The sequence below is a fragment of the Hypanus sabinus genome, chromosome 6, assembly GCF_030144855.1.
Source record: "Hypanus sabinus isolate sHypSab1 chromosome 6, sHypSab1.hap1, whole genome shotgun sequence".
NCBI classification, from domain to species: Eukaryota; Metazoa; Chordata; class Chondrichthyes; order Myliobatiformes; family Dasyatidae; genus Hypanus; species Hypanus sabinus.
Window position 1 is genome coordinate 74885820 of NC_082711.1, and position 12054 is coordinate 74897873.

The 12054-nt window shown below is 38.4% G+C and overlaps 1 protein-coding gene across 1 annotated transcript in view; it reads left to right on the forward strand.

The window, feature by feature from the left end:
* Window positions 1–12054, forward strand: part of LOC132395020 (adenylate cyclase type 1-like) — a 253841-nt gene that overhangs the window by 78322 nt on the left and 163465 nt on the right. The window contains exon 4 of the mRNA XM_059971346.1: window positions 9522–9649. Coding sequence (XP_059827329.1) covers window positions 9522–9649 — 128 coding nt within the window. The remainder of the gene's footprint in view (window positions 1–9521; window positions 9650–12054) is intronic.

A 12054-nucleotide genomic window follows, 5' to 3' on the forward strand; every position in this document is an offset into this window, starting at 1 on the left:
CATAAACATTATTATTAAGGTTCATAAATGTAATTCCTTTAATCATATGCAGTGTACTGTCTGTTATTTTGTGGTATAAATTTGTAACAGTGTAGCAAATGATACAGCATTCAGACAAATCGAGGTTTGGTGTGGGATCCAGTGCGGCTCAATCTCGAACATTTGTTGGGGCCTGAGGTTGTCTTTCCGAGACTCATGTAGCCGAAGAAATTGGGGTGTTTCATGTAAAATAAAAATTAATATGAGCTGCAGTTTCTAACTGTCCTAACTCCCACAGACTTGTAGGGGAAAAGTATTTTAAACTCCTGCTATAATAACTTTTGTATAAAAGGATGGTTTCTCATAATTAGATTTCCAACCCTAATATGAAGATACCTTTCCTGACTTCTCCATCAAAAAGCGAATTCTCTGCTTTTATGCAACTGAAGCTTTTTTGAATTTTAAAACCATAAGACATGGGAGCAGAATTAGGTCATTTGGCGCAACGAATTTTTTCCACTATTTCATCATGGCTGATCTACTTTTCCTCTCAGCCCCAATTTCCTGCCTCCCCCTGCCCCATATCCCTTCATGCCCTGACCTATCAAAAATCAATCATCCTCCACCTTAAGTATACATAAAGACTTGGTCAGCATTATAGCTGATTCATTTGCCATTGGTTTTAAAACCGAAGTGAAGTTTGTTAGATTTGTTCTTACAATATCACTATCAATTCTTGTACCAGACTGGAAAATCTGCATTGTACTCCTTCCAAGAAAAGTTTCTTTAGGGAGTGCTGCCATTCTCAAATACTCTGATACAGTGTAACAGTTCCACCTAATCTGTGTCTCTGAAATGTACTGTACCTTCCATGTACCAAACTGCTACTGTATTCTTCCTATCCCTTTGCCAGCTTTTAGTCGCTCAGATTTGCATTGTTGGGTAAAGCTAGGTAAAGGCCAATTTTGTGCAGTTTTGTGTGTACTTCACAACTTGAGATTCCATACAATCTGAACATTAAGAATGCTTTAGTGTCACTAAAAAGGACATTATTCAAAAGAACAAAAGGTAATTTCAGTAGAAAGACTGACGTGTGGATGACCATAAGATTGATATAACATTATAAAATGCATGTTCATCTGCAGGCTGGCCTTTACTTATCACATGTGTTGTACCTGCCTCACCCACTTCCTCTGGCTGCTCATTCCAAAAGCATATCAAATACCCTTTGTGTAAAAAAAAAAGTTTTTCCTCAAGTTCCTATTAAATCTTTTCCCAAAAATTTTCACCTTAAATCTTTGCCTTCTATTCATTATTCTCCTGGAAAAAAGACTGAGTGAAATCACCCTATTTATTCCCATAATGATCTTATATAATGCTACCAGGTGACTTTGAGAAGATATTAGAGAGCCCCCCTTCTTGAACATCTCTAGCCCAAGTGGTGAAGATTTTGACATGATACTGATGACAGGCTATTTTCCACTCAATAGGGCATGAGGCTTGAACCAGCCGCTGACTGATTTCTTATTCTTCTATTGCTTTTGTCTTTCCAATGGTGAAGGGTGCATATTTGGAATTTAGCATCTTCAGCTGATGCTAGAGGGAGTGAATACTAAATCAAGCATGTAGTAAATCTTCAGAAATGTTTTAAACTCAATAAGCAAATATGTGATTCCCCATCCCAGGACTTAACTATTCTCTGCTTGTGTACATTGTATTTCCAAAGGAGTGCACTTCTGATGTGCACTCATTTCCTGGCTGGTATCCTCATTCCACACTACAATACTGATTCAAAGCTCTGCTAATACAATTAGAGTGGATATAAGCAATGACTCAGACCAGACATGCAAAGAAACTAATCTGATCCATCCATTGATGCTTTGGCCACATGATGAAACACAGCTCACTAAAGAATCAAGATTTTCAAATATTAAATATTTCAGAGATTGTAATTGTTGCTATAGTGCTCCTTGTAAATCAATCTAAAATAATCATCATGTGAAAAGATTTCCTGTGTGTTCTGTGAGGCAAGGGTTTAATATAAAGAGAAATCAATGAATATTTTTTTCCTGATTGCTTGCATTGAAAAATCATAAAGTGGAATTTAAGAAACTGCAGACTGCCTCAATAGGTTTTTATATTCTCTGATTAAATTGAATTATTGTTCAATTATACAAGAGTAGATTAAATTTTCTACTGTGTGTATATTTACTTATATCAAGAGCTTCATTATAACAAAACACTACCTTCAATGTAGAGAGAATTCCTGATTCCATTAAAAAGAAATGCACAGCTTACTCAGAAGAGATGTTAGACCTCAGACAACATCTGAGCATATTGAATGTACAATCATAGGAACATATGAGCAAGAAAAAGGCCATCGGCTTATCAAGATCACACCATCACTTAATTGTCGCCGTCCATACATCTCGCAAGATGATGGTGTGACACTTTAGTCTGATAATTTTTAGGCTTGTAAAATCGGGACTATTTGCACTTTCTTGAGTGTTTGTACAGCTCCACTCTAAAGTGACAGTCTCTTTCAAAGCAGCTGCAGGTGAAGGAGGAAGGTGCTCTGGGTGATGCAGCTCTGGCTTTGCTTCTGGTTCTCTTGTTGACAAGCATGTTGATCCTTGTTATCTCACCATGTTGTACATTGCATTTGACTGTGACCCTCCACACTGTCTGGTCTCCAGCTGTTTCCTCCCATGTGTTGAGGTCGATGTCTGTCTGTCTGCCAGCTTCATGTCACACTTGCAGACGGCCCTGTAGCGGAGACATGATCTTCCTCATGGGCGATAACCCTCTCTCAGCTCGCCATGCAGCGTGTTCTAGAGATTGCATCCCTGGTCCATCCATTTGACATGGATGGACACCAACCAACCGGGGTGTCTGTGGCTGAGTAGTGTGTAGATGCAGGAGGTGTCAGCCCACTGAAGAGCCTCTGTGTTAGTGATTTTATCCTGCCAGGAGATGTGCAAGATGAGTCTGAGGCAGCGTAGGTGGAACGAGTTTACCCTCTTCTCTTGGCTGATGTCCGGTGTCCAAGCCTCACTGGTGCAGAGGAGTGTTGCTCCACCCTCTCTTGTTCAGTCTGACCATGACAGCTGGAGCTTTGGAAATCCTGCTGTACACCTCTGCTTTCAGGGACAGGGAGCCAGTGATGGACAATGACACTTGTCTTCAGACAAGGGCAAAATAGTCAATCAGTTGTTGGAGTCTGCCTTCAGTGTGTGATATGAATGCTGCATCATCTGCAAACCACATTTTGTGGGTGAGAGCTGTCCTACGTTTGGCCTTGGAGCACAAGCAAGCCATGTTGAACAGCTTGCTACCAGCTCTTGTGCAAAGGTGGGTGCCTTCAGTGCAGTCAGGTCTAGCCCTCTCTGCCCATTCTCGTTCACCTTGCTGATGCCACAATGGCCAAGGCAAGACGGCTATGCTTCGTGGTCGGCTCCAACTCCAGCATATTGAAGGAGCATGGAGAAGAAGATTTCAAAGAGGGTCAGTGCCAGGACACAACCTTGTTTCACTCCACTGCTCACTAGAAAGGCATCAGAAGTTGCTTCATTGAAGCAGACAGTGCTGTGCATGTCCTAATGGAAGGAGGATATAATGCTGTGCATTCTTGGGCAGGGGGGCACAGCCAATCTTTAGCAGGAGTTTAAAGAGTCTGCTTTTGCTGACGAGGTCAAACACCTTGGTCAGATCAATGAAGACTGTGCACAGTGGCTTCTGCTGCTTTAGACACTTACCCTGCCACTGGCGCAGTGAGAAGATCATGTCCACTGTAGACCTGCTCTGAACCTGCACTGGGACTCTGGATGCAAACTCTGAAGCCAGGCCAAGACGATACAGGCAAACATTTTCCCCACAATACTAAGGAGAGAAGCCACAGAAGTTGTTACAGTCACTACAGTTGTCCTTGTTTTGTACAGTGTGACAATGTGACAAAGTTGGAATCTCACATGTCTTGGGGGATGTGGCTTTTCTCTCAGCAAAGACACAAAAGCTCATGTAGATAATGCAGCAAGGCAGGCTTCCCACTCTTAAAAACTTTGGGGGAAATTCCATCTTTCCCAGGGGCTTTCCCACTGAAGAAACAGTTGATGGCTTTGCTGAGCTCCTCCATAAAAGGCAATGCATGTAGCTCTTCCATGACTAGCTAGTCAGGCAGCGCCTCCAGGGAAGGAAGTTTTATCATTTACTTTCCGGTGCCACCATAGTGTAAAAACACGTCTACCTTATGCTACCATGAGAAAAAATGATTCTGCTTTAAATTTTTATTTGTCTTTAAGCCTAGCTTACACAGTACCTGTGCACTGTACATCTTCCATATCAATGTGATCCTTGAGTCTGATGGTTTTTAGCAAGAATTGAAAAATCTTGTTCAAGTTGTAAAAGCAAAAGCCTTATGCCCCCCCCCCCCCCCCACCACGTGTAACAATGTCCAGGAAGTTTCTGCTTTTTATTTTCACTACACTGAAGCCTCTTTCAAAGAGGAAGGGAGATGGAAATGCAACGAACAGCAGTTTGGCTCTTCTCCAAAGACTAATAAACTCCGTATGACAATGTAGCCACATATCACAAAAGCCGACATTTTGAAAAACACTTTTGCTTCTTCATCATTCTGAATTTTGATGATCTCTTCTTGCAAACTCTCTTCCTGTTCTTCTACCTTGCCTAGAAATGGGTTAATTACCCAGTCCGGAATTTCCAGATCATTCAAATCCTTGAATCAATTCTGAAAATCCTCCTTCAGTGACTGCAGATGTACACAGTACTCTTGAAAATCACTGACAGTGAAAAAGAGTACCTTACTTTCCATGCAGAGAAACTGAGAACATTCTTCTCCCAATGTTTTGCTTATACATTTCCAATTCACTGCACTTTTGCCTGGATTAAGTTGAAATTCTCACTTTACAGTTTCATGTTTAGTATGCTCATTTTACCATACAGATTGGCTAGGTGTGCCACGTCTCCATGTAGGAGTTCAGTCTTATTTTCCAAGCTGTTGTTAACTTTGAGCAAGAATTCAACCACAAAGTCAAAAAGATCAAAGAAAGGTCTCGCAGCTGCATTTTAACGGCCTGTACACTTCAACGTGAAGAGCAAGTGTTCAAACTCTTCATCATTATCTTGACATAACTGGTGAAATATTCTAGCTATTTAATGGATGAGCTTTAATTTTGTTGATAGCATATATTACAAGAGTCATGCTTGAAGAAATTCGCTGGCTGAGGTTTTTGGTTGTAAGATGTTGATGAATTATACAATGCATTGCAAACAGACTTGGAATTTCTTTTTTCCATATCTGCCACTTAATTATCATGGTGATCTGTCATATGCGGTGCTCCATCTGTTGCACAAGAATCATGTTCATAATTGGAATACTTTTATCCTCAGTATAGATTTCAGCTTGTAGATGGATTCTCTGTTGATATTTGTTTTTCTCTTTTTACAAAAGAGAATCTCTTGATAAGCTTTTCCATTTTTGATAAACCATACATGTGTCACTAACAATGCCTCATTATCTCTCACCGTTGGCTCATCCAGTTGTATCCCAAATTCTCTTTTTTTTCTGTAGCTTTGTGCATAGTTGATACTCAATCTCTTCCCTCATTTCATCAATACGACGAGCTACCAAGTTATTACTCAGAGGATCTGTTTTTAAAATACTGGTATTCATTTTGAGAACTGTGGCGAACTCTTCTGATACAGCAGGCATTATTAAACTTTCACCAACAGAATGAGATTTTCCACCTTTGCTATCATTTTGGAAATGTTATAAGAAGCAACAAGACAATTATCAAGGTCAATTTTAACTTTCTTGGCAAATGACTTGAGTGTGCAATGCTTTTCAAATGCTGCTTTCATCTTCTGGGACTGAGTAATACCATAAATAGCCTTTTCGGTATGTCTTTTGCTGAAGTGTTTCTGCAATCTTGATGGTTTTATGACTTCATTAAACAGTACAGTATTACAAATAAGATTCATGGGGCATTGCCGATCTGATGGGAATGGAATAAAACCATACTCCCTGTATGTAATATTATATTGATGTACTTTCTGTAGTTTCTATTTCTTAGCAGGATTAGAATTCAAGGCATCACTGTCTTCAGACTCACAGGGATTATGGTACTCATATTTATCCATCATTAATGGGGTTAAATTAAAATAAAAAAATAATGCAAACTTGGAACGTCTATTGGATGATGACAACGACAACAAGGTGACACAGTCAGTCAGGACTCTTGCTTCAAGTTAAGGTGCCACATATTGCCCCACCCCATGAAGCTTGAACACCCCCCCAGTGATGTTTATTTTGTCTACACCCCCTTAGTACATGTAACTGCCCCACTGAGAATCACTGATCCAGAATTTGCTAGCCTGCTCTAAGGGTCATTATGATGAATTCTCCATTTTCTTTCTCTTCTGATGCCTTGCTCTGGCTTATGCACATCATGCTAAAAACTGAATAGTATTCACAATAGTATGTTCTTAAATACACCAAGCTAGATGGCCATGAATAAAGTTTAATTAGTTGCACCTTACATTTTTGCAATAAACGGTATAGGCTTTACACTTTACTTGTCCCTCCATGCTTAGGATATTCCTACATAAAATATTCCAAGTATATTGGAAAGTAATTGGACGTTAGTGAAAGTAGGTTTAACTTTTGAATATAGTGTTTGAGTTGTTAGTAAAGGAGATGCTCCAAACCATGGTTTTCATAAAGATACTGAAAACACAACTACAGCATTGCATGTATTGTACACAAGGATGTCCTTAGCTTTTTGCAGTAGTAAATTTTCATTTTTTGCAATGTTCCCACCGCATTTCCAGAAGATTAGATCAGGAAGCTCTTCATGATTAGGCTTGCTGTCACCCTTTTGCAATTGCACTTTTGAGTCTTTGCAGTAGAATCGAAATTGGATAAACAATAGTGTACACTATATCTGCAGTCGTAAATGCCTAAGTCATCTCACTTCTCTTGCACATGGGCTACCTGTTATGTTTCGTAACTCCAAAACACTGAACTAATTGGAAGAAAATTGTGGAGAGTCTGGAATGTGTGTTTTAGCTTTGTTTTTACTTTAAGTGAGGTGTGCGTGCATGATATGGTGGCGTGATGATGTGTGCCATTCACACACTTCTACATATAACCCATGGTGATTTATTCAGCAGAGCAAGAATGCTTTGTCAAACAAAACATTTTCAATATTATTCAAATATAACTGAAATATTGAATACACAACACTACCATGTGAGTTTGGAACACGTTTGTGCACTGGAGCTTCAAGGCATTGGATTGCTTAATGGATTTAATAGTAGCTCTACACATGCTAAGAAAGTATTTAACAATACATTGTCAACATTTCCTTGCTGACTTCAGAGAAACCTGCACTGCAGCAGAGGCCAAGGCCTTCAATGGCCATTCTATATCCCACACAAGTTTCTTTCTTAGACCCTTAGCAACCTGGCTGCCAAACTAAATAATGTTAATGGTCTGATTTGAAAATCTCTCAATGTCACCAAGGTGGGCACCTTGGTTTTGATAACCAAATAGTTGATATGAAAAATGTAATACCTGTGTAATGCTTGTCGCATGTGACTGGTTGTGGCTTTCTTTATGAGAAAAACAAATTACATAGTACTACACGAGGTGCTAGCAGGCCATCAGAAGCTCTAGGTATCAGATGGAGGCAGTGAATAGAAAACACGCACTTCTGGATTAAGTATGTTTATAAAAAAAAGCAATATATTCAAAATATTTATATGAATACGAACAATTCAAAATTCAAACATTCAGTCTTAAAGTCCAAATCTCAGATATCAAATGAAAACCAAATTCCTGTTTAGTTAGAATTGGTGAGATTCATTAGAATAACCTTTATTATTCCAATTTCTCTAACTAATTAGATCTAGTGCTATTCCCTATTAAGGGTTTACAGACTAACAAATGTCTTTCTATTTATCCCTAGTTAGTTAGGAAACTAATTGAATTCCTTTTCATAAGTGTTATAGTTAGCTTCAGATTCAGTTCAGGTCAGTAATCTACAAATTCAAATTCAACCCATTTTATTTTTATATATATTATACAGCTTAACTCCTTTCACAATAATTCTCCTACATCAGAACTTTTAAACAAAGTCAATCTCATTCAGTACCTTATCAAAGTCCTTGTAAGAATAATCATTTCTTCCAGAAAATCAAATTTAGATCCTTCAAATGAGAAATAAGTTTATACATAAAGCCATATTAAATCCTCTACGCCTTGAAATATTTCATTTCCGCACTGGTTCTTCTATCTTGTGGGGAGTGGGGCACGTCATCTTGCTTTTTGGTTTGTTGGATGAAATAATGTGTCATCTACGGAAAGTCAATTTAAAATCCTTATACAAAAAAAACCTGACCAAACCGCCTAGTATGATTTAACATGATGAATTCCTAGTTACGTGGTACAGAGCTTGGATCTCAGCCTCTGTTGATATTGTCTTTCTATAGCTGCTGCTTGTTAAAGCTGTAGCTTCAAAACACCTTCTATTGAGATTGTCTCTCCTACAGAGGTTTCACCCTGAGCCTTTCAAGTAAGTAGCGCAGAGATACAGACAGACAGACATACTTTATTGATCCCAAGGAAAATTGGGTTTTGTTACACTTGCACCAACCAAGAATAATGTAGAAATATAGCAATATAAAACCATAAATAATTAAATAATAATAAGTAAATTATGCCAAGTGGAAATAGGTCCAGGACCAACCTATTGGCTCAGGGTGTCTGACACTCCGAGGGAGGAGTTGTAAAGTTTGATGGCCACAGGCAGGAATGAATTCCTATGACGCTTAGTGTTGCATCTCGGTGGAATGAGTCTCTGGCTGAATGTACTCCTGTGCCTAACCAGTACAGCATCCCCTTTTCAGGCACCACCATCAGAGAGTCCAGTTCCGCCCCCACTACATCACTGGCCTTACGAATGGGTTTATTGATTCTGTTGGTGTCTGCTACCCTCAGCCTGCTGCCCCAGCACACAACAGCAAACATGATAGCACTGACCAGCACAGACTCGTAGAACATCCTCAGCATCGTCCTCAACATAATCACTACTAATTCCATTTTTAACAGGTTATATCTTTAGTTTCTAATAGTTTGCTGTATTTTTCTCAGTTATCCACAACTGCGTCAGCCATGCCTTGTTCTTGCACAGCTGTTTTTCTTCAAGTTCTCTTTTTTCCAGTAAACCTCGGTTTCTTTCCTCCACAGGTGGAGCTTTCTAATATTACATCTTTGGGTTTAATTAACCTGGGTTACAGAAAGGAACAGTGAATTATTTTAAAAATGCTATTTAATGTCATACCTTACGTGACATGCAGGTTAAAGAGTTTAATTATTGTTGGATTCAAAAACACTAATTCTTGCTAACTGTAATTTTATCAGTAAATTTTGCAATTTTTTTTCTGAAGTCACTAGACAAAAGAATCTCAGAAAGTAACTATTTTGTTACTCAAATTAATTTTATTTTTCTTTCTCTTTGTGCCAGGAGAACCACTGTCGAAGAATTAAAATCCTTGGAGATTGCTATTATTGTGTATCAGGTCTCACTCAGCCGAAAACAGACCACGCTCATTGCTGTGTTGAAATGGGATTAGATATGATTGATACAATCACGTAAGTAATTGTTCTTCAAAGGAGAATGAGAATGGTTTCTCATCTCAGATTTATTCACAATTTTCAAATTTAAAAAACTACAGAAATAGTTTAGCCCTGACTCAGAACTACAAGTTATGGTTATTAGCATTTCCCAGATGCTGACTGTGATATAACTGCTCCCTGTGGGAGACAATCTCAACCTTGACACTCACTAACCTTACAATGAAAACAATCCTTTAGGTATCCACTGTATGTAAAGAAGGTGTTTCTGAACATGTGCATAAACTGGAATTACTTTCACGTCAGGTTTTTTTTGGTGGTTTTTAAGGTGTAGCTGTTAGAAAATTGGACGAACTTTATGGAGCAGATTGGAGATTTTTTTGGAAAAAAGGAAAACAGATTATAATGCAATTTATCATTTTATTGTTAAGGTGAAGTGCTATTCAAACTTATGGCATTATTTTGATATGAAATACGTAAAATACTGATGCAGAAATCACTGATTCTTCACTACAGCACACCTTTTATCATCAAGTTGTCATCAGTAGCTCAATCATGTTGAATCTGTCCAGCTCCTGAAATTTGGAAGTTGAGGAATTAGATGAATTTATAGAGTGAAGATGGAGGGCCATGCAATGATGAAATATAGGGAATTTAAAACTGATGTTAGTTGAATCTACTGAGAGGTGATTACTGGCATAGGCTTATGAGTCACAGCAGTAATTGCAAGTCTCATAAGTCAATGGGTTTTTTTCTTGTTTAAGCTTCCATGTGTAATTTCTTCTTGTCCCACCACCCTAAATGGATTCTTCTGGCCTTTCTTTGATCTGTTTTCTTCCGATATCTTCTATGTATTCATAATTCCCTATGAAAACAGAATCATCAGAAGAAGGTATTTCAATTCCTCATACCTCTGCTGGCCTTTCAAAAGAACATTCCTATTTGTCCCATTCTCACTAAAGACATGCATTTCTTTTCCTTTACCAATTGATATACAATTCCCTTCCACTAGTTATTATTGAATTTACTTCCAATAGAGCTTCAGACAGAACATTTCAGACCTAAAGAACTTGCTATTTAAAAATGTTCTGCTCATCTCCACTGATTCTTTTCTGTCAATTTTTTTTAAACTTATCACTTGATTACTTATCCTATTGGCAGAGGAAACCATTTGTCCCTGTTTGTTCCGTCGAAACCCTTCGAACATGTGAACGTTTCTATTAACTTTCTCTTCTTTGTTGCCGTGTAACTGAAGTGTCACAGTTTGATAAAAGCCAGAACTTGTTAGTGTATTTTTTACTGTTAACAACCAGTAGTAAAAAGTCATGGATGGGCATTCTTCAGTAATCTGGAGTGTTATGGGTCAAAGAGAATGTCTAACATTTTTGGCTCCTGCGAGCTGTTGGCTACAGCATCTTTTCCTCTGAGGGTGGCAAGATATGCCTGCCTTTTACTGCAGGATTTTCCAACTCCAAGCAACCATAGAGGGCATTAGTGAAATTTAGATCAGGCTCCCGACTGCACTGTGGGAGTTGTGATGCAAGTATAGAGAGAGTCTTTTGCAAGCACTGTATTAAAGGCAGAATGATCTATGACTGAATGTCTGAACAGCAAGTGCCCATTAAGAGAGCAACAGAACATTCTCGAGCAATCAGATAAACAATGTGATGAAATAGGTCGGTCTCTGCTCCTCTATGGCCCACATGAAAACAGAAGGACAATCTAAACAAAGCTAGCCTTATAGGGAAGCTACCTCTACTCCTAGCTCCTATCTGGCACTATGGCCTGATAGTCCAAATTTAAAGAGAGTTCCACTACGTAAGGAGGCTCTCTCTTTTGCCTATAATATTACCAGATGGGGACTGTTTAACTTGAGCTTCATTATTTCAAATTTTAGCTGATGTTTCAACCAGCTCTTTTCAATTCATAAACTAGAAATCAGCTTTGAAATCCACACTTAGTGTATCAACCTGCTCACCCAATCATGATAATATAGTTCTCCAGAACTTGATATTAGCCTGGATGCATGCCTTCTATCATCTATCATTATATGATAGAATCAAAACTGAATGTAGTATTCCTGATATACTCATGACCATGGAGTAGCATGATAATACTGAGGTTAAGTATGTCATAAAACATTGATATTCTATGCTGTAGTCACTGGATAGTGACCGAAGGAATAAATTTCTCATCACGTATATAAATGAGATAGCCAAATGCCCCTGTGATGTTGATTTTTGGCTTTAACTGAACAATAATTATCTGCCCCTTCTTCTATGGAATTAAGTGGGTAACATTAATACTTAATGCTTAAAATTTTCACAGCATCAAGCATTCCCAGAATATTTATTCATATTGAATTACACTTGGTGATTTCCACAATATAATCACTTCAAGCTACTAACTATTATTTTAGTCTT